General features: G+C 44.1%; 1 protein-coding gene across 1 annotated transcript in view; it reads right to left on the bottom strand.

The window, feature by feature from the left end:
* Positions 1–23,509, bottom strand: part of TTF2 (transcription termination factor 2) — a 39,676-nt gene extending 16,167 nt beyond the window's left edge. The window contains exons 1-12 of the mRNA XM_028101964.2: positions 23,454–23,509; positions 23,270–23,372; positions 20,693–20,779; positions 11,145–11,211; positions 9,358–10,299; positions 8,930–9,044; positions 8,396–8,578; positions 6,906–7,033; positions 5,638–5,719; positions 3,728–3,847; positions 2,420–2,570; positions 116–224 (exon numbers count right to left, since the gene is read on the bottom strand). Coding sequence (XP_027957765.1) covers positions 116–224; positions 2,420–2,570; positions 3,728–3,847; positions 5,638–5,719; positions 6,906–7,033; positions 8,396–8,578; positions 8,930–9,044; positions 9,358–10,299; positions 11,145–11,211; positions 20,693–20,779; positions 23,270–23,372; positions 23,454–23,481 — 2,115 coding nt within the window. The 5' untranslated portion in view covers positions 23,482–23,509. The remainder of the gene's footprint in view (positions 1–115; positions 225–2,419; positions 2,571–3,727; positions 3,848–5,637; positions 5,720–6,905; positions 7,034–8,395; positions 8,579–8,929; positions 9,045–9,357; positions 10,300–11,144; positions 11,212–20,692; positions 20,780–23,269; positions 23,373–23,453) is intronic.
* Positions 23,510–23,829: the final 320 nt, after the last annotated feature.

Consider the following 23,829-nt stretch of genomic DNA (forward strand, 5'->3'; position numbering starts at 1 on the left):
CATCTCCACAGGTGGAATGTTCAGGCCATTCCTGACCTCACAGGAAGGTACCTCTGCTGTGTGTGATGTGGTAGAAAGACTCGGGTAGATAATGAGGTGCGGCTCGCAGACTCACCTTCCCCACACCGGGGTTTGCACAGGGGATCACCCCCTCTTCTTTCTGTGTGGGAATCTCCTTGGCCAGAAGGTTATAGGTAGTGATCACGACGTCATAGGTAGAGAGGCTGCACCAACAGGACACAAGGCAAACAGTAAGCAATCCCTCCAAGACTGACAGGGGAGCTGGAGGTGATCCCTTTATAAAAATGCCTGCACTGGAGGGACAGTCGGCAGAACTCATTAATTCATGTCCTTAATCCACACATACATAGTTTGGGAGAGGGAAATTTTACTCACTTGCCTTACGTCTGATCATTTTTATAGTCTGCTTACTACAGCTAAACGGCCTCCCTGTTCCCATCCCATGAGTCAGAGAGAAAAATCTCTGGCTGGAGTCATATAAAGCTGGAAAGGATCTGGCAACGACAGAAGTAGGGCAGGGCTGGGAATTAACATTTAGTGATGATTTGAGAGCTAGATTGATGCTGAAGTCCCAGGGAAGTAAGAAACCCTCAAAGCATTGTTCATCTAGATCTGATCTTTTGCTTTATCATTCTATAACGGATTTCTGAAAACCCATTAATCCAGCCTTGACATCTGGGTAAAATAAACATTCTGTATGCTTTGAGTTTACCTTGCCTATATACCCTTCACGTGTAAAGATTCTTAACAAAAAGCACAAATCTTTTTTCCAATGAAACTTAACACTGTGCATCTGGGAGAAGGTCCAGAAATACTTTTTTGATAAAAATGATGCGCCCAATTCAGAGGGAGCACCGTCTACACATTGACTCAGCATCATACAGAGAAGGATTAAGAATGATTCCAATCAGTCAACGAGTTTATTCTGAATACCAAACCAGGTATGACTGAAGTGCCAATCAAGTAAGGTGCAATGTATTTCTAATAACTATCCAGAACAGGGGCATCTGGGTGGCTCAGTCGGTTATGCATCTGCCTTCGGCTCGGGTCATGATCTCAGGGGCCTGGGATCGAGCCCTGAGTCAGGCTCCCTGCTCAGTGGGGAGTCTGCCTCCCCCTCTCCTTTTGCCCCTGCCCCCTGCTCGTTCTCACTCTCTCAAATAAATAAATAAATAAAGTCTTTTAAAAAAACTATCTAGAACAAAGGCCAGCCACTGACAGTACTCTGCTGGAGAAGGCACACAGGCCTGTCACTGATGCCCTGACACCTTCAGTCTGCTAAAGCGACCCTCACTCGTGAGAGTGGGTGTAAGACTGAGGGACCCCAATTTCGCAACTCACCCCTGAAAGACTACTGCTCTGTTCTTTAGGAGATGAAATATCCAATATGACAGGTTGGGGGGATTATTTAGAAGCAGAAACAACTGTCTTCTTGACTAGATCAGCAAATATTCAACCCAGACCATCTCATCACAATTAGGAACAAAAAACAATTCCTTTAGGGGCGTCCAGCTGGCTCAGTCGGTGGAGCATGTGACCCTCGATCTTGGGGATGGAAGTTCGAGCCCTACGTTGGGTGTAGAGATTACATAAAAATAAAATCTTAAAAACCAAAAAAATCCTTTAAAACCAAAAGGCAAAGACTAGGACTAAAATTACCATCTGGGGAAACATTTTCCTCCCACCTTCCTGATCCTACCCCCTCAGGAATTCAACTAGGTCTAATCCTAAACTCTTGAATCGAAAACTTCTTAGAGGGGCACCTGGGGGGCTCAGTCGTTAAGCGTCCGCCTTCGGCTCAGGTCAGTGGGATCGAGCCCCACATCGGGCTCCCTGCTCCGCGAGAGGCCTGCTTCTCCCTCTCCCACTCCCCCTGCTTATGTTCTCTCTCTCGCTGTGTCTCTGTCAAATAAATAAATAAAATCTTAAAAAAAAAAAGAAAACTTCTTAGATGGTTCCTATATGAAAAACACAGCCAGTCTATACCAACTAATCATTAACATTCTACCAAGATGCTCTGTAAGGCTAGGCTGGTTGCATTCACACGAACGGAAAAAGAACATGAAATTGGAATCAGAAATTCAACAAGAATGAAATAACCATGGCAGACCGTCACGTGCCAGGGCTCCCTAGCTGACAGCTCGGGCATCTCAGGCTACCTCACACGGCAGCTCTTGTTGAGGATGGTAGCAAGGATACAGCAAAAGAACACCACTGTCTTCAAAGATGCATCCCTTAGCACAGGTGAAGGATGCTGGGTGACGACAGTGCCTTCGGTCTTCACACGTTATCATTAGTCCCGACTACGTGAGCGCTCAGGGAGAAGAGGGAAGGCCAATACGGCCACTCAAGCCAAGAGGCTGAGGGCTCTCACCGACTGCCGCATTTCCGCACTTACACTTTTGCACGCTGATCCCGACTGGGCCCATGATAGAGATAGACTCTTAGCGTGTTGTTGCTCACACGTTTCATCACCTCGTTTTTCCAGTGATGAATCAGGGAGGCAGGACAGACGATCAGCGTTCCATGGGAAGTGAACTCACAGGAGTCTTGAGGGGAAAAAAATCAACACCTCATGGCTCTCATCAAACAGTCTTTAACTCCTTAAAGGTACCTCCCCTTCTTCTTGACTTTTATTCCTTCAATCACTATTTTTAACAAACTGCTGCTCCTATTTCCACACACAGCATAGAATAGAATGGGAAATGAAAGGGGTGGGTCTTTTAACTCAAAACACTTCTTTATCTTCCCCTGTACAAAGGTCAGACAGAGAGAGTGGCTAAAGAGGGAAAGGGCGCAGTATGGGGTCTCAGTCTAAAAAAAACCAATGTGTTTCCACAGTGGTCAAGAGGTAGAAGCGAGATCATTTCCTACCTCGTCCTGAGTTGATTTGTTACAGGGGCGTGTTATTACTTTTTTCTGAAAAGCATAACTTAATTACATCCCCATTACAATATAAGTACAAAACCCCTAAGACAGGCAAAAATTACGGGGGAGCCGGTTAGTGACGGAGTACTCGTACCACTGCCCCTCCTCCCCCATCTCTTTGCTCTGCACACAGCAGGTCACTGCTGCACCCGGAGGCACAGGGCCCAGCTGCCCCCGTGCTCAGGAGAGGCCTGGGGAGCGGACAGCCAGATCTGCACCTGGCCTACCAACTGAGTCATGTGCTTGCATACCTGGCAACTCACGCGTGATGTGGGGTTGCCGACACGTTACATGTAGGACCTTTAAAGTACCTGGGCAGTTATTTTATCCTAACAACAGAGGTTGTGGTGAGACAGATATTGTCTAGAATTGGGAAACTTACGGAATTTCAGAAAACTTAGAAACAGCTTCTGCTATGGTGGCTAAAATCGGAGGTTGGGACAGACCTTCCTTAAAAAAATTACTAATTTGGCCCAACCCTGTACCTGTGTCCTCAATGTTAACACAAATCTTCATCAGAGCCATTCCAGAGCCTTGGCTTTCTCTATACACTTTTTTCTAATCGCAGGTCAGGCTAAGTTTATAGCAAAAGGGGAAACGATCACTGGTAATGAGCAGAGTCAGCATCAGAAATGATGCCACAGGACAGAGTCTAACACTGGTTTTCTAATAAATTAATGACATATGACCAGAAGTATTCTCTCATCGCTTAAACATGTCCACTCTCTGCTGGCTCAGACAATTCAGGAAATAAGAGGCTATGAGGGCATTTGTATACCATCTCTGGAAAGCCAAGTCAATGCCGTGTTTTTGTCCTCTTGTTTGCTCTTCTCTTGATTCTTCTGGGTCAGGATGAGTGCAATCATTGTCAGGGTCTTCCCTAATCCCATATCATCCGCTGGAAAAGGAAAACCAAAGTCAGAGAGTTTATCACTTAAGGCAAAGAATCACCTCCACTTCAAGAGAAGAAACCACAGGCAGACCTTGGCCCTTACTTACTGCTGCTGGTCTAGGCACTATTCTTTCCGACCCTAACAAATCCTCGACTCTGTGTACGAAGAGGAACCCTGGCCCCCGCTCCTCATTTTCCAGATCAAAGACATTTACTGTGACTTTTGCAAAACTTAAAGCTTATTATTTAGACCTTGTTCTAGTGTTCACGTTGTATTGTTACTTATCTAGTGCATTCCCTGGTATCAGTCTCAGTTTGGTGATACTGCCCAGTTTTTTAATTTTTCACTCCCCCAAAGCAGAAAGAGCCAGTAGATGGAGTTAATTCAAAACAGTCCTCCATTCCCTTAACTTGTTCATCAAAGAGGGGCATAAACTAACATTTCTCAGGTACTGTCATTGTGCCGATCACTGAACTTCCCTCATTGAATTTCCTATTTGTACCCTATAAAATATTGTCATCCTCACTCTAACAGTTTCAATAATCATTCTGACATAAGCAGAAGTAAAATTTCACAGCGTGGATTCTGGTTCAAATTCTGGCCCTGTGACTATGCAGATAAGGAGTTAACACAGCCGGCCTCACCACCATCCTCGGGAAGGCCTGCTGACAGGGTTGGCCCTGGACTGGCACCTGGGAACTCCAATTCAAGCAGGGTTCCCGTCACTTTCAGAACTTCTAAGAGTGGCTCACTGTGCCTACACTGTGTGCACAAACACTATGGTTTATGCTGAACATCTGCTTTCCTTTTGGAAGCCTGGCATTTCAGGACCGACCAGGCCTGAAGCCGCCACTGTGAGCAGCTCCCAGTAAACACCTGGGGCCCAAACTCCGCCGCTTGGCAACATCTTCCATGTGTGACTTCACTGCGAAAGGCCTCTGGAAGCTTCCACCTGGTGTCCCCTGAACTTTGTCCCGTGGGCCTTTTCCCTTTGCAGATTTCAACTTACAACACATCAGAATAATTTTATGTTTTTATTTTGTTAATAAATCCTAGCCATGAGTATGACTATATGCTGTGCATCCTCCTCGCAAATCATCGACCCTGGAGGTGGTCCTGGGGAGCCCCATCACGGCCACTCACTAGCCATTGTGGCCATCTGTCATGTTTTCTAGAAGCTGAGCACCTTGGAAAATTTTAGTTCAATGAGTCTCCAAAGCAGAACACAGAACACTGGCTTTCTAGGGTTCCCTGCACCTAAGGCCCTGGCAGTGTGCCTTGGCTCTGGAGAACACACATACTCACACAAGAGCTCAATTCAGATGCAAGCAACTTGAGAAAAGAGGCTCCCTGTGAAATCCTTTTTCAGGATTTCAGGAAGCAGGAAGGGGTGGAGACAGGAGTCTCTGACTTTGGGGTGGCCACACTTTCCTTTAGAGTCTGATGGAGCAAAGCAGCCATGACAGTTCCCACAAGACACTCAGGTTCTTACTTGGCTTTGGCCTTGCTCCTAGACGTCTGGCCTCCAGCCTGGCTCTCCACCCCTCCCAGAGACTCTCTGTGCCACCAGAGAATGAACTCACCCTCTGCTTAATTAGCCACAGTCAGGTTCTACCGCCTGCAGCCACGACCTGACCGATCCTACAGCTCTATACTCGACTATGTTGCTTTACCATCCTGCACCTCAGTTTCGTCATCTGTACAAGGGGGGGCAGTGGAGTGCCCATCCCAGAGCTGTTGACAGGATCAAATGAAACAATACGCATGGTGGCTCTTAACATAACACCAGACTCACCGAGAATTCCTCCGTGTGGCTTCTGACTTTCCCGCCAGAGCAACCAGGCCAATGCCTGCTTCTGGTGCAGTAGCAAAGGGACCTGGCAAAGGGAAGAACCAAAAGCTGAGTATAAATTCCTCAGGAGGGGCTGGATCCTGATTACACGGACTCCACGCTCTCCTCTCCTCTTTTCCATAAGCGATCCTCCCAATATTCCAGCTGTCATGGGGCTGCTCACGGCACCTCGGAGGTCCTGGATTCCACCTCCCACCCAGGGCGACCGTATGTCCTGTCCGGGACAGACTTGCCCCTACTGGCCAGCACGTCTATCAGGAGCGTCCCTCAAGTGAGAGTCTCGTTCTGTCTGCTTTAATCAGCCAGGCAGTTTCTACGGCTTGCAACCAAGACCTCTGACCGGCCCCCTTCATTTCACTGATGAACCATCCCGATGGTTCTTCCTCATTTTCTCTTAAATGCGACTCTCCTCTCTGTAGGCAATGTCCCCATCTGCACCGTGAGTCATAAATTTCAACAGCCCCTTGACGGACACCCCCTTCCAGTCTTTTCTTACTCATCTTGTACCCCGTGACAAAAACAATCTTCAGAAAACACCCGGCTCACGATTCTATGTGATTTCATCCCATCTCCTGAGCGAGGCTATCTGAGCTGCTTCCCTGTGCCAGGTTGTACTGCAAGGGAGGCCCCCGCTCAGGGATGGTCACCTGCTCCCCATCTTCACTGGCAAGTCCTACTTGCGACCTCTTCTCTCTAACTGGAGTGTTTGGCTTTACCCTCTCTACTACCTTCGGGCTTGCAACTTTGTGAAGGCCCAGGGTAGGCAGGCAACAAAGAATTCTTTACCTACGGTGACTTTTCCCCATTCTGAATTCCTTCTGTACGTTGTATACCATCTGTGGTCCGTTACAGTGCACGTTTTACCTTTGTATTTGCGTCATTTTCTAGGTGTTTCATATATGTTGTAGATGCACTTCCCCCCAACTAGTTAAGAGCAGTAAGTCCTTTGCATCCTGTGGCACCTACCGAAGCTCAATAAATGGGTCTTCTATTGCTATCGACCTACAGAATTTTGTGGCTTTATGAAAAAAAAGCAGGTTTTGTACTTTCTTCTCAGTGCTAAACAGGAGAAGAAAATACTAGAAGGGAAGCCATGAAAGCATTATCTGTGGGAAAGATCCATCAGGAGGGCAGCCCCCCAGGGTCTCCTGGTCCGCGGTGCAGGGACACTCTTGGAGCGCAGTCTGCACCATGAGCCTCCCCTGGCTCACCTTCAGCCCAGCTGGATCCTCTGCCACGACTGTCTCACCGGGCCGAGACTCAAGTGACGCGTGCAGCTCATCAATGGCTTTACTTATGATTTTCCACGTAGAGTGAGGGCCGTCTTGTTTCATAGGACCTGCGTACAGACAGGTGGTATCTAAAGGGGTCACAAATGCTCCACCCTGGCTAACGCTGCAAACCGGCAATTTACATTTTGCCAGGTAACCGATCTGCACGGACTACAAATTCTCGCCCCTAGATTTTCCTTCCTCGCAGGCTCCTCTAGCCCCATTTCCCATTTGTTTAACCACACGCTTACCATAATAAAGGGCAAAGTAACAGAAAGTGTAATAAAAAGAGAACTTGTTGTATTTTTGGTAGGCTTTTTTTTCTCCAGTTTCAAAGAGGGGGCAGAGGAAAAGGTAATGCCATCATTATTTTAGGAAGAAAAGATCCTTGGGGCTGGGTGCAAAGAAGGGAAGCCAGCAACAGGGAAGGCTGGGCTAGGTTAAATCCCTGGATGTTTAGGTAGACAGGGAGACAGCCCCTGATGTGCACCTCACACGCTGACCACACTGTACCAGGATTTTGAGAGAGCGAGCATGCACGTACGTGCGAGTGTGCAAAGCAGGGGGGGAGCAGAGGGAGAGGCACAAGCAGACTCCCCACTGAGCACAGAGCCCAACGCAGGTCTTGATCTCATGACCCTGAGATCACGGCCTGAGCTGAAATCAAGAGTCAGATGCTTAACCGACTGAGCCACCCAGGCGCCCCGAAACAAAGGCATTTTCTGTTCCTTTTTAGGCTGGCCTCAGCTGCAACCGGCACCGAATCTATTTCTTACCCCCTGTTCACTATCACTCTTCCACTTTCTCCCTTTCCTTCCTTTTTCTGTTTCCTTGCTTCTTTCCTTTTCCCGTTCTAGTTCTCTAGTGCTCCTCAGCTGGTAGAAAACGGGCCTTCGTTTTTCCAGCCACTGCCAGCCAACCGGACCAGTGAGCTCGGGTTCCGTCTCCTGATCAGCAAACCAACCCGTCCTAGGACATACGATCTTTATTTGCAGTTACTTCTGAACCACAGTTTTCTGGAAAGATCAGGATGGAAACTCATTTAAATAGGGTGTCACTGCTCTCGGTGGGTCTTTGGTCATCAGCTTGACTTCTGTCACTTCTCTGCTCTGCCTTAACACATGCGGTGCAAACGTACCCGCTGGTCTGCCTACCTCATCGTGGTGTTAAGTTTAAGTTTTCATTCACAAACATTTAAGAGATGATTCCCATGTGCCGGCCACTGGATTGACTGATTACGGCCCGTGAACAAGGCAGGCACAGAAATCTAAACACCGTGCAAAGCTCAGCTGAGCATCACAATCTGTATCATACGGGCAACTTACAACTCCAGAACGGCTTTTCCCTTCACATGGGCAGAAACATCTCCTAGGCAGCATTTAACTCGTAGGGGTAGCTATTCACAGCAGGGCCGGGCCCTTGAATCTTACCTCCATAGCACCCACTGGGTCCCTCAGCAGCTACAGGGCAGGCAGCCTTCAGTCCTTGAGAACCCAGAGGGTGGAGACCCTGACCCTGCAGGGGCTGGGGAGGCACCAAGTGAGGGGGGTCAGTGGTACTTTTGGTGAAGCTTCTCTCTTGCGGTACTGGAGTGTCACTCTTCTCATTAGTGTCTGCTCAGGAAAAAAAAAAAAAACAAGGAAAGAACAGGTTACAGTTCAGGAAAGCAAAGGAATTATATGTGTGAGAGGAGGTTAAAAGCGGGTGGGATCACTACCACTGCAACAAGCTGGGGAAGACCTCAAGAGCACAGAACTGAAAAGTTCTTAAACGATGGGAAAGAGTTGAGTCCACAGGAAATGAAGGAAGTTTTTATACATCACAAGTGTTAATTTTGAAAAGCTCCGAAGTAGATAATCAAATGGAAAGGTGAATGATCAACATATTCTTTATTGAAAGGGCTTCTCGAATGTCTCTTTTCAAGTTCCTGCAAACCCCGAGTTCTGGGGCGCAACCCACTTTACCTGGCTCTGTGGTGAGGGCAAGAGCACCAAGGGCTTCCTCCAACTCCTGAATTTGCTGGAGCAACTTCTGACCCTTGTCTGGAAGAGCCTGGATGTTCACCGATCTCAGTGTGTTCTGAAAAACAGATCCTGTAAGATGACCTCCTGCCTCAAGTTGTTAGAAAGACAGTTTCAGATTAAAGTAGCCTAAAATGTGAAAACTCTGAAATTAGCATCCTTTAAGTATATGTGTGAAAACCAGGGTTTGGTTTGGTTTTGTTTTAAACCTGATGGATTGACTAACCCTGAAAATATAAACCCAGGAAAAGACAGAACCTAAATATCCACCCACAAAACCTTTCTCACGTTGACATGTCTGACTTGCTCGTGGCCCCCAGCAAGCAATGCTCTGACCTTAAAAACAAAGCATGTGGTAGGTCAGTAGTTACCTTCTTTTGCTTCAGTTGTGTTGTGAGGTACACATGTTGGGCTGCTGGGTCTGAAGGCTCCACCTTCCTGGAAACACCCGAGGCAGGAGATGGTTTTCTTTGCACACTCTGACCAGGGAACGGGAGGTTCTCCTCCTTGTGTGAGTCTGGAGTCGAGTCAAAGAGCAAGGGAGGCTCAGAGGAAGTGAAAACGGCATTATTCTCCTCACGGTCGCCATGGCTGGAGGCTGCTTCCGGCCTCTGTCCCAGGGAGCGCCCTGTGGCCGGTGGTGCAGGCCCGTCCCCGGGCTCCGATTGTCGAGTGGTCTGCGAGCCTGGCTCGTCCCTTGCCTTTGTTTCTCTCGCCTCCCGGCTCTTGGGGTGCTCTTTGCTGACGTGTTCCCCTTTCCGGGGCTTGCTTATTGGGTTCTGACTGTGAATAATTCCAGGCAAAGGCTTGGTTTCCTTTTCCCTCAGAGGCTCTGATTTTTTTTGGACAGGCTGACTCTCAACATGTGATTTCTCCTGAAGAAACCCAGATGGTTTCCTCAGCCCCTCACCACGGCACTGCTTGGATTTAACCTCAGAAAGGTTTCTTGTGTGCGTCCCTTCGTTCTCCTTTGCTTCACACTGAAACTCTGTCTTCTCCCCTTGCAGCTGCTCTTGAGGTGCAGGTTGTTTTTTCTTTACCTCCAGGCCAGATGAGAGATCTTGCTTCGTCCAGCAGTTGGGTTCAGGCTTCCATTCCTTCTTTTGATCCAAGAGCACATCTCCCTTTTCCTTTTCCTTCTTATCATTCATCTTTTCCTCAGCTTTGCCTTTGGTGAACTGTTTCCAGAGAGACGGTTCTTGATTCTTGTCCAGGACCTTGAATGGGTTTCTCTGCTGGGTGCAAAGATAATGAAGAGGCTCAGGGGCCTGCTGAGACTTGTTGGTTACAGAATGCTCTTTGGAATGAGGCTCCTAAAAGACAAAGAAAATAAGCTTAATATAAAACATTAATGCAAGCATCATATCTAGAATGCCCTTTTTTCAGAGGAAATGGAAACAGTAGTCCAATATTTCTGAACATTCCTGGGATCGTTTCTGCCTCTAGGATAGAGTAGGTACCTAACTCACAAAGTAGTAGTTTCTGAACAGTACTTTCAACGCTTGGTTCCTTCTCTGTCCAAGACCACTGATTTCCCGGGCCTCAAGGACAAGTAGTGATCAAACCAAGTGCTTTTGCAGTTGTAACAGCCACAATGTATACCTTTCACAAAAAATTACTCTCTCGAGATGAATTTATCCCCAAAAGTATACAGTGTCTTATGCTTGCTTTGAGTTTGGCTTTAGGGAGATTTCACTGTAGGAATCCAGTCATAAGTCCGAGCTACACCTCGACCAATGGAAGTCTTGCCGCTTCCCTGGGCTGAGCCCCTCATGCGCTGGGCACCTATCAGTCTCTCACGGTCTAGGAGCTTACAAATGACACCCTGCTTATACCAACATCAAGGAGATACCAGTCTATAAAAAGATGCTGAAGTCAGTCAAGTAAATCCCAATTTTTTCCTAAACAGAACAGTGACCACATTTAAGACCTTGAAAAATATTTAAGTGAAATAGGAGGCAAATAATTAAATCTCCACTATAACCAAATAGTCCCTTGAATTAGAAGACCCGATAGGTTGCTTAAAGAAAAGAACTATCTTTCACAGACAGTATGATGAAGACCAACCAGTTTATACTGGACTTCAAGGTCTTTTCGGGCAACACCACAGATTAAACAGTCTTAGCAGAGCAGGTTTGAAGACAGGAATAACTCCTACCTGCCATGGGATACTTCCGCACCATTGCTTCCCCGCCGCCTTACTTCTAATGCACTGGAAGAACAATCTAACGAAGTATAAAACACAAACAATCAAGGCTGTGGAAATCCATTACAACGAGATAAATTTCTTTTTCATCCAAAAAACATCTTGCAACGTTTTGGAAGGTCACTTGAAACCAATTACTCCTACATTTACATTTAAAAATTCTCTACTGCACGGGGTATGTATAAGGGCTAAGAAATGAAAGAAAAGAGGAGTCGTGGAAACAAAGATGTACACAGGCTTATTCTTTTTACTCTGCAAAGAATTACTAAAATAGAAACATGATCAGCAGTGGCTGCTAAAGTCAGAAAAGGAGAGATAAGCAGACATTAGGTATCCCTGATGGGAAACCACGATACAACCTATATGGTAAAACAAAACAAAACTAAGCCAAACCAAAACAAAAACTAACCTGGTTCAGGTCAAACCCCCAGATTCAATTACCAATTTACAGAAAATACAAACAACAGGAACACACAGAGCTTGGCCACGGGGATGTGATCTGTAAAATCTTGACAGTGAGAAATGCTCTATGACAAACAACTGCCTTCCTTCAAAAAATAAATTACAAGGGGGGAAGAAAATGGAGAGAGAACTCCAGAGACTTCAAAGACATACCAGTCAATTGCAACTGTGAACTTTATTTATTGATTTAAACAAATACACAGAAAATTATTAAAAATAAACTACTGATGACATTGTGAAGCTCCTGGAAATCTGCACTCCAACTGGTTCAAAAGAGAGAGAATCCCTATCTCTTAGAGCCATACACTGAAACATTTACAGAGGAAATGATGTTACCTGGGATCTGTTCCAAAATATGGCAGGAGCTGGGGGGTGCAGTGGGTAGAGTACACACAGAACCAGACTGGCATGAGTTGGGAACTGTTGAAGCTCATATGCTGCATTATTCTATCTTGTCTACTTGTATGTATTTGCAATTTCCCATTTAAAAAAAAAAGATTGTATTCAGACATACATCCCAATCAATACAAGACTGCCCTTGCACCAGTAAACACAGCCTACACACCCACTACACAGAAATGGCTACGCTGCTCCATTCGCAAATGAAACCTCGCGGGCACGCTGGCGTCCCAGATTTTGCATGTGCTTCTCCCTCCATCCAAAGGATGTCCTCTTTACCCCCGTCTGCACACCGCTTGCCCATCACCAGTTGTCAAAGTCCTACATGACCCTCAACGTCCAGTTCGAGCCATACCTCCTTTGCAAGGTTTTCCCCCCATTCCCTTCCCCGTTCATCCACTGTATTATTTCTGTATTTCTGTTGTATTTAGTTGTATTACACTCGTATCTGCCTGTCTGCCCGACTATATTTTCAGCAACCGGAAGTCTAAAACCATATGTGAGCTCTTTATTTCCAACTATGCCTTGGCTTTTGTGCATAATTAAGTATCACAGAATTAAATAGAGTGAGCTGATTCTTTCCTTACCCAAAATGATTCCTCAAACACATTTAATAATCAAAGAAGACCTTTCAAATATCATTTGACTTAATTGTTTAACTAGGTACTAAACTCAACCAAAAAGTATAAAATGGCCATTGAGAAGGACCCCCTCACGGTACCCTATATGCCCAGTTCCCATCCCTTCCAAGTGTCCATTCCTATTAGCTCTCTGTTTACCTTCCCAGAGATTTTTAAATGTATATTCAGATCAATATAAATACAGGAATCTTAATTTCCTTTTCCACACCAACAGATAGCATAGTACCCATACTACTAAATACCTTGCTTTTTTTTTTTTTAACAATGTCTTCAAAATTTTTCTAGAAGAACATATAAAGGGTTTACACACACACACACACACACACACACACACACACACTTTTCCCCCCTACAGCTGCAGTTTCCCACTATTTAGAGTTCCATTATTTATTCATCCAGAACCCTCTTGATAGATAGTTTGGTTGTTTCCAATTCTGTGCTACTAAAAAGAATGTCACAATGAATCTTTATGTATCTGAAGAGTAACTGCTTATTTCTCATACTGTATACTAGGGCCTTCTCTGTTTTCTTGATCAATTACCTTCTGGATTTTATTTATTGCTGTTATTGAACTCATTCCGTTCCATTTTTACCAACATTAATCCTTTCTTTCTCCTTTCTTTCAGTTTAATTTCTTGCTCTTTTCTAACTTCTTAAATTAAGTCCCATGATATACAACATGAATCAAGACCAATCTGAGTCCCAATTCAAAATCATGTCACTATGTCACTACCTCACCTGGACACGTAAGCAAAGATAAGCCTCAAATGAACAAGTGTTCCATAAAAGTCAAACTAAAAAGAAAATAGGACCAGCCCTTCTCATACAAACTCACAATTTCCCCATTCAAGCTCACAATTTTCTGAAAAAATTTTTACTGGTCTCTTTAGTTTTTCTCACAGCAATAGGATATCATATTGAACATATGTAATAAAATTTCTGAGATGCTTAGAATGCATAACAATTCAAAGTACTGGCAACTAATAGGCCGTACCACTCCTTATCAAAGTGAATCAAGAATAAACTTCTGCTGTTATTTTAAGTGTATCAAGTACTTGAAATCTTCACTGACAAGAACATTTAATAAATCATGCTATTTGAAAGCCCAAGCCACTGCAGACTTTCAAAAGGGCAGGACTTGGAGACCAAGAAGGGAGAAAATAACACATGTATGATTTAACTACTAAGCGTGTACTATGTTCTAGGCATGCTGCTAAAAATGCTTGTACTTGTATTTTTATTAAAACCAATCTGGATGGGCCTCTCTGTTTTTAGGATAAAAAGTTTGTTATGTTTATTAAATTGCAAATCAGCAAAGAAAGCAATGGAAATATATTCTCAGAGAAATCAAATACTGATTCTGCTATGAAGAAGAGTGTAATTTCTGCAGTATATTCGTTATTTCCCAGGACGTAAGCAATAAACAATAATGAGGAACACAGCTAGAGGAAGCCAGACCTCTTCAATGCTTCACGAGAAGGCATATCCTCCCTTCTTCCTAAAGGCTGATCGTCCAACCCAGACTTACACTGTCAGGCACGTTCACTTCAGCCAGGCCAGGAGTCTCTCGGGCTCCAGAGTCATCCTCCGTTGGTTCGAATCCCAGCCTCACTACATAATCAGCTCTGAATCCTCAGATAACTTACTTGACTAGTCTCTGTGCCAGTTTCCTTTTCTCTAAAATGGCCAAAAAAAAAAAAAAAAAAAGTACCTATCTTGTAAGATCACTGTGAGGACCACATGCATTAATACATGTAAAGATAAGGTTCAGACCAACGCCTGACCCATATTAAGGACTTGCTAAGCAATAATAATCATTAGTTCACTCCCTCTGACCCTCTTGCTTATTCCTATAGCCATACTTCCGCTTATAGCCCAAGTACTTATCTTTTACTATATCCAAATGTTAAAGGTCATTCAAGGCCAAGCTCATGTCTCAACTCCTACACTATCTCAGTAACTTGCACCAGCATTAACCCCTTACTGCGGGTCTTACTAGATCACAGAAGCGCCTGCATTTGAACACATCCAATTTAATGCTACTACATGCAGATAGTGCTGGGCACCAGCCTTCCTGGTCTGACTCTTACCCCAGTGGTGTCAGAGCCCCTTAGGAATACAGGTTCCCTTGTTTATATGCGCCAGCACTAGAAAAACATAAAACTGGATTTCTAACTCATTCTCTTACATTAAAATTCAAGATGGAACGAAAACGCAAACGTAAAAAATGCAACTGTAAATGTTCTGGGTAAAAAAAGAGAGATGAATGTTTTTTTTTAATCCTAACGTGAAGAAGGCTTTTCTAAGTGGGACCTGAAGCCCTGCAGCTGAGAGGTAAAGGATTTAGTAATTCCGGCCACACAAAAGTTTTAAGCGTTCAGCTGCGGGAGCCACTGAGGGGCAGCAACATGGCTCTCTGCTACCCTACGGCCATGAAAAAAAAGGTTTAAACTTCCATATGGCAAAAATATCATTAGCAAAATTATAAGACAAAAGGCAAAGTGGGAAAAGTAATTGTGACACAGAGAGCTAATACCCTTCACAAACAAGGATTCCTTCCATTACATAGCACAGTGCATGATACTCTACAATATAAATACTCTACAAGATGTACTAACTTTATTGAGGGGGGCTCTTCATGGGGTGGTACGACTTGAGGTGCTTCTGCACAGGCCTGGCTTATACCCAAATTTCTATCATCTGCCCAGAAAATCATCACTGGGCTATATCATCTGCACCCCAATTTTACCCAGTAACCAACCACACAAAGGACTCCGCTAGACATGCAAAGATTCAAATGTTACTAAAAATATTTTTTTAAAAGATTTTATTTCTTTGAGAGAGAGGGCAGAGCAAGGCAGAGAGCGCAGGAGTGGGGGGGGGGGGCAGAGGGAGAGGGTGAAGCAGATTCCCCACTAGGCAGGAGCCCAGGACCCTGGGATCATGACCCGAGCTGAAGGCAGCTGCTTAGCCGACTGAGCCACCCAGGCGCCCTTAAAAATAAAATATTTTGAACATCCCACAACAACCAGTTTTTTAAAGAACTCAAACTTGTTTTACCTAGTTATAGATAAAAGAATACATCCATCTATTTTGATTCTCTATCCTTGAGAAGTTCAAAGACAAAGGAGAGGAGGGGAAACGGGAGGGGAGCAAACAAGAACTCAGGAAGCTCAGTGACAACGTAAACCAAGGTGTGTGTGCCACATCGTTCAAGTCAGGGCACGAGTTCTTCCCTCTCGTTCTACTGAGTGACTGTTCTTTTACTGTCCCTAAACAGAGGGCCAAGGCTGAAGGGTCAGTCAAATGCTGGTGAGTGGCACCATCTGGCGTTTAAGTTAGAGAACTGCATGCAAATGCACCTACATGCCAAGGAATGAAAAACGGGCATCTTAGCCTCACGGGGGCTTACACCTCCTTCCCATTACTCTGCTGCACCTGTCTCCTAGTTGGGTTAAGCTTCAAACATACTGGAATTAAGTCAAAGATGTGAAGTACTTTAAGTTCAGTTTTCAGAAGAAAAGGTTTTATTCCCTGAGGTCATTCTCCAGAGTACAGGGGTTCTGGCTAAATGCCCTAACTGTCTGCTAAGGAAGTCGTCTACTGGCGTACCTACTTCTGTTAAAATTTCCAGTCTGTACTACCAGTCAGGGTACTTGTTTGTTTTTTGTTTTTTATTTATTGTGTGTTGTATAACTGTATTTTATTTGTCCTAAAACAACCTTTTAAAACCTCCAGTAAGTACCTCCTTGTAATGATGTTCTAGACGTGGGCTAAAAGAAAAACATTTGCATACTTTACTTTCCTATTTTATTTCTTTTTGCAGGGGGCGGAGGGAGACAGAGACTCTTAAGCAGGCTCCACACCTAGCCAAAAGCCCGACGCAGGGCTCAATCTCACAACTCTGAGATCATGACCTGAGCCAAAATCAAGTTGGACGCTTAATGGACTGAGCCATCCAGGTACCCCTTTACTTTTCTATTTTATTTATTTTTTATTTATTTATTTTTAAAGATTTTACTTATTTATTTGACAGAGAGAGACAAAGCGAGAGCAGGAACACAAGCAGCGGGAGTGGGAAAGGGAGAAGCAGGCTTCCCCCCGAGGAGGGAGCCCGATGTGGGACTCGACCCCAGGACCCTGGGATCATGACCTGAGCCGAAGGCAGACGCCCAACGACTGAGCCACCAGGTGCTCTTACTTTTCTATTTTAAAATAATGATCAACTCTCAGCCTCATCTCCCTAGTATGAAGAATGTTTGTGGTAAATTCTCAAAATTCCATCTTGAGCCTAGACCTTTCTTTGGAGCTGCACTCACTTCTCTAGCTGGTTTCATATATACCTAAGACATGATCAGTTCAAAGCTGTCTGTGTTGGCCACACATCCCAAACCTCCATATATGTTACCTTTCTTTCCTTGTCTTGCTTAATGGTAAACTCATCACCCATAAATCCCAACTTAACAACCATTTACTGAGCACTCACAGCGAGCCAAACGCCAGACCGTGTGCATCAGACCCATGACCTCACCAAATCCTCACAACCCAGGGAAGTCAGGACTGCCAGGGTCACTATTCCTGAGGGGAAAATGAGGGAGAAAGGTACATGCTTAAATGCCCCACCAGAAAGTTGTCTTACTGATTTTCTTTCAGCAAGTTTTCCACAACCTAAGTCCACCCAACTCCACTGCCAATGCCTCAATCCAAGCACACCTTTCACTTAGAGACTAAAGTGGATTCATCTAGAATCAGCTAGACCATGGTCTGAATCCCAGCAATGCCACTGCACAACCCTGGGACCTGCTTCCTTTCCTAACCTCTCTAAATGTTAGTTGCCTCATCTTCCTGTCACAGAAGAGACTACAGCAGTAAGCAATACTGACTATGCCATTTATGAGACATTTAATGGCACTTCTGTATCAGCAGTGTCCTTGCCTCCACCATCTTCCTTTCTAATCAACCGTCTTCAGAGCTCCTCTTTTATTAATGCAAATTGGACCAAACATTTTTCAGTGGCTTCCTACAACCTAGAACAGTCTTTCCATAAGGTAGAGGGCCCCCCACCAGCAGCGCATAAATGGTTTTAGGTGTCAGGAGATCCTGACTTCATGCTCTAGAGGCTTACAAGCCTCACTGTACTAACAAAAAAAAACAGTCAAAAAGTGAAAATTTCAGAGTGCCTGCGTGGCCCAGTTGGTTGATCATCTGACTCTTGGTTTTGGCTCAGGTCACGATCTCAGGGTCATGAGATTGAGCCCCGTGTGGGGCTCCGTGCTCAGCAGGGAGTCTGCTTGAAGTGTCTCTCTCTCTCTGCCCCTCCCCCTACTCTCTCTCTCTCTCAGATAAACAAATAAATCTTTTTAAAAAAAGTGAACAATTTGGGTGCCTGGGTGGCTCAGATGGTTAAGCGTCTACCCTCGGCTCAGGTCATGATCCCAGGGTCCTGGGATTGAGTCCCACATTGGGCTCCCTGCTCAGTGGGAGCCTGCTTCTCCCTCTGCCTCTCTCTCTCTGTCTCTCATGAATAAATAAATAAAATCTTAAAAAAAAAAGTGAACAATTTAAAAATACCATTTACAATAGCATCAAAAACCGTAACACTCTCTTAGGACTAAATTTAACAAAAAGGGTAGAGTACTCACTCTACAGTGAAAACTATTCAACAATGCTGGAAAAAAAGAAAGCCATAAATACACTATGCTCATAGACTGGAAAATCAACATTAATGTCAGTTCTTCCCAAAAGGATCTATACAGATTCAGTGTAATACCAACAAGTTTTTCTAAGGAAATTTAGAAGTCGATGCTATATTTTATATGCAAATGACCCAGAATAGCCAATCTTGAAAAAGAAGAATGTTGGAAGACTTGTACTATCTTACCTGATTGTGTCAGGATAGGCAAAAGGGCCAAAAGAACAATTGGCAAGTTCAAAAAAAAAGATCCATAACATGGTAATCACTGATTTTTTACGAAGTGCCAAGCATTTCCATGGGGAGAGGAAAGTCTTCCAAAACGGTGCTAAGACAACTGACTAATATTCTATTCAGTAATATATGGAAAAATAAATGACCTACTCCTATCTCATAAGATAACAAAAATTAATTTGAAGTAGATCACAGACTAAACAGAAAAGCCATTAAGAAAACAAACAACTATAAAACCTCTAGAAGAAACCCTTGGAGAAATCTGTGATCTTGGGGCAGGCAAAGATTTCTCAGAGAGAACACACAAAGAACAAAGGACAAAAAAATGATAAACTGGACTTTATAAAAATGAGAAATTTCTACTTTTCAAAAGGGAGTTAAGAAAATGAAAACCAAAGACTTGGAGAAAATATTCATTATATATGTATTTGCCAAAGAACTTGTATAGGGAATATATAAAGAACTCTTCGAATTCAATAATAAAAAGACAACACAATTTTTAAAGTGGGCAAAAATCCCCCAAAGTTACACTTTATGATACCACTGATATAACATTTCTGAAATGACAAACTTTAGAAACGCAAATGAGATTCCCGGTTGCCAGAGATGATGTGGAGGGAGTGGGAGGCAGGGTAGAGGAATTCAGTGGTGAAGGAACTGTCCCATATCTTGACTGTGGTAGGTACATACAAAAAAACTACACATGGTAACTGTATAGAACTAAATCTATACACACACACACACACACACACACACACACACACACATTAGTACAAGGAAAACTATCTTCACAAATAAGATCAGTGGACTGAATCAATATCCTAATTGTAATATATACTATTTACATACACTTAGCAAAATGTTACCATTAGGTAAAGTCTACAGGGGTCTTTTTGTAGTATTTCTTACAAATGCATGAGAATCTACAATTACCTCAATAAAATTTTCAATGAAAAAAATGGGCAAAAGATTTAAACAGATACTTCACCAGAGAAGATATATAGATGACAAATAAGCAGGACAGACTGTGATATTCACAGAATGGAATTCAACTCAGCAATAATGAAGAATTACTGATACACACAACCACATGGATGAATTTCATAGATATTGTTACAAAAAAGACGCCAGACATAAAAGAATGAATCAAAACAGTGGTTGCCTTTGGTAGAAGGGGGTCCAATGGCACTTAATGGGGTTAAGAGAAATATTTCTGTATTTTGACTAAGGCTTGGTTATATCAATTTCTCAAACTCAACTATTGAACACTTAAAATCTATGCATCTTACTGTCTCCACAACTCAATTAAGAAAAACAGCAGAATTGGTATTTAAGTGACATGTGAAGATGGCACTGAAATGCCAATATGGGGGGGTGGGGGGATTGATCTAGAATATATACATTCTGAACTGCACAGAATATCATATAACGACCATCATACCTGGCCCCTGCCTTCCTGGCCAGCCTTATCTTCTGAAATCTCTACTCAAACACATGCTAAATTACTACCAAACCAAATGCTTGCAATTCCTGGTTACTTCCTAACTCTGTACCCTAATGCAGGGTATTGATCTGTTAAATGTGACCCCTTTCTTGCCCCTAGTGAATTCCTACTTACCTTTGAATACTCCTGACAAATATCACCTGCCACCTATGTAGATTTCCCTGCCTTACCTCTGAGTTTTCATAAAAAAAGAAGGGAAACTAACATTTAGTGAGTGCTTAAATACTTTAGACATTTTTAGACATTACTTCATTCTACTACGAGAATGGAAAAGTTGACAAATCACTGCAAGTTAATGACTGCTGGTGGGCTGACATTACTGGCTACTGAAGAGCGAGAGAGGGAGGAAGGTAGAGCAGTTGATCCTGAAATTAACCAGATTCTCAAATTAACCAGTTGCTCTGCAGTGAGGGAGTGACAGCTCAGAAGGCATTCAATACATACAGAAATCCTCTTTGTTAAAAATCATTTTTACAGAATAGTCAATTCTAGGAAAACACATCTGGCTGTAAGTCTTCCAGGGAAAGAAAGAAGCAAATACACGTAGATGTTCCTTTTGGACACTTACCTATATTCTTCCTTGCCTGGTGGTAGAAGCAAACCCTGAAGCCCTACTACACAGTCCTCATGCAATAAACAATGAGAAACAGGAATACTAGAGGGGAGGGAAAAAAAAAGGAAATTTTGTTTTAGGAGACAACAGAAATTAACGTTCTAAAATTAAATCCAAACTATGGACTCTATTTATTTATTTTTGAGAGAATATGTGTGTGCGTGCGAGCGCACACACAAGGGGGTAGGGCAGCGGGAGAGAGAGGGAGAACCTCAAGCAGGCCCGGCACTCGATCACGACCCTGAGAGCATGACCTGAGCCAAAATCAACAGCCCAACGTTTAACTAACTGAACCACCCACGCACCCCTAAACTATGGGTTTTAAACGTAAGAATGCATGTATGACCTCCACTGGGTTTGTTAATCCCACACATTTGTACATCTATGCACATTCCTCTGGGGAAAGGCTCCACAGCTTTCATTTTTTTCCCCACTCCCCCAAAGACAGGATGACAATAAATACGCCTTTCTCCTGATGGCTCAAAAGTTCAAAACGATACTGTTCTGCAACCTCTACATTGTGAGATCCCCCCCCCCCTCCCGGCCCCGGGAACAGCTAAAGTATCTAAGACTGGCTGTGAATTCTCCACAGGTTCTTCCATCAACCCTTTTCCTATAACAATCTGTTTAGGAGCAGGATCTCCTAACCTGCTTCATGCCTGGCATAAGCTTTTTTAACTCTTCTTTTCCAATTTATTATGACAGAATGTATATATAACATTTGAGGCTACATAGTTTTGAGTGAAGACCTAAAGTACTCTCATATGATGTGTGGCACTTGTTTCTTCCTTTGTTTTGCTTATATCCTGGTTGCCAGACATATCCCAAATTGGTCAAGTTTATCAAATAACTATACATTGTACTAGTTTGACAGCAGTGCATTTGCATAAATGGTATTCTATATAAGGATTTGCTTTTCTTTTTTTAATTTTATTTTCAAATAACCTCTATACCCAACATGGGGCCTGAACTCACAACCCCGAGATCACGTGCTCCACCAACTAAGCCAGCCAGGCGCCCCAAAGGTATGTTTCTTTTAACATAAAGCTGAGTCCTATGCTACCATTAACGCTTAGTTCCTACAGATCTGAACATGCTTCCATGTTTCATGAAACTTGAGCTAGGTACGGAACCTAAGAAACTCAGTATAGAAATTAGAAATAAATAGTAAATCCTGACTTGATGGTATGTTGCTGATAGCTTAACTGGTTTGTCCCTTCTATCTTGAGATTTGACACTGCTTTTTTCAAAATCATTTCGTATTTAACTTAACTGGATCCCGGTAATTTCTTTCCAATAAAAGGACAACTTATTAGAGGGCTAAGAAAGTATTTTCTCTAAAAATTTATTTGCCAAATCTGAAAACAGATACAAATTCCTTCACTTAGCTTCAAAGCACAACAAAGGCAGAAATCATCTAAATCATGTAAGGGAAACAAAAGTTAATATACACATGTTAAAAAATACTTTATTTTCTAGTATTGATATCCACTTTGTGCCTTACATCAGATGGAGAAAATTTGTTTCTCTACCAAATTCTGTAGAGAGCAGGAAAATGTTTAATGTGATAAAGTTTAAAAATTCACATAGGCTGTGGACCTTATTAATAATTTATGACAACAGTATTAACTTTTCTCACTTGAAGAAGATGCTTAACATTTCTGGGTCCCAGCTTCCAATTTTGTAAAACCAGAATGTTGATCAGATATCTGATTTTCTATCCAAAGCTAATGATGTAATGTATGGTGATTAATATAACATAATAATAACAATTTTAAAAAGATATCTTATTTTCTTTCAGCATTAATCCTAAAGTAACCTGTTGCTTTGGATTATCAATTTTACACCTTAAATGCAGAGTATCCTTTTTTTTGAGAGAGAGAGAGTGAGAGACAGTGGGCACAAGGGGGTGGGGGGCAGAGAGAGAGAGAGAGAGAGAGAATCTTAAGCAGGCTCTACACCCAGTGCGCAGTCCCAAGCGGGGCTCTATCTCAGGACCCTAAAATCATGACCCCAGCGGAAATCAAGAGTCAGATGCTTAACCAGCTGAGCTACTCAGGTGCCACCAGAGAATCCTCTTTTTAAAAGGAGTTGATAATCTGACCACCAGCGAGTTTTAACCTCAAACATTTAAAAATAAGTTCGGCCTGAAACTAGTGCAAAACAGGGGCCAATTATTTTCTACTATGTCTGTATGTCCTCACTTAGCAAGGAGAGGCAATGTCCTAGCAGAAGGGCTGGCAAGCAAGAAGAAACCCAGAGCTGGAAAGGACCAGAAGGTTCCGGTTGTAGTTGACCCTCCACTTTACAGGTGGGCGAAATGGAGGCCCAGAGAGGGTGAGTAAGCTGCCCAGGGCCAAACAGCAAAAGCAGGAACGGAGCGCCTCCTGAACACGCCACGCTGCCCTGGGATCACCAACTACTTAAAGGCCCCGGCTGCACACACCAGGGTCCCCACCTCTCCTAGTGCCAGTGGCGCCGGGCGGAGGGGAGCTGGCGGTGGCAGGCAGTCATGCCCATCTCGAGACTTACTCGGCTGCCAGCACGAAGCTGCAGGTGTTAGCCGGGCACACATAGAAGCTCTTTCCTTTATTCGGGCCATCGCGGACGCCGGTCTTGAGAAAACACACGATCCCTGAAGACAGGAGGTTGACAATGATTACGCCAAACTACACTGACAAACCCCGGGAGCCCCTAAAACACCCGGACCCCTTACCGTGCTCGGAGCACCTAACCGCTTCCATGGGCGCTCCAGTCTGCAATTGCACCGAGCCCGCCCCCAACGCCCGCTTCCGCCTTTTACTCCGCCCTCCTCGCTCAGGAGTCAATCAGCATCCACCTTCTGCAGGCTCAACCCCCATAATTCACCGCGCGGGGCCCTAACCCGCCACCTTGGCGGGCGCACTGAGTTTAAGTAGCGGGGCGTGGCTGAAGCTGGCAGGGCCTTTTGGAGGGGGGCTGGGCGTTCCCGGCGACGGGCTTTCCGGGGGAGGGGCTTCGCTCGGCTGGTGCGGGGAGAGGAAGGGGTGAGGCTGAGGCCGGGGGCGACCGCAGCTTATAATTGAGACCCAGAGGCGGCTCTAGAGGGAGCG

The sequence above is a fragment of the Eumetopias jubatus genome, unplaced genomic scaffold (assembly GCF_037043125.1).
Source record: "Eumetopias jubatus isolate StellerSeaLion01/CBP00866 unplaced genomic scaffold, mEumJub1_p1.0 scaffold_4, whole genome shotgun sequence".
In the NCBI taxonomy this organism is placed as follows: domain Eukaryota; kingdom Metazoa; phylum Chordata; class Mammalia; order Carnivora; family Otariidae; genus Eumetopias; species Eumetopias jubatus.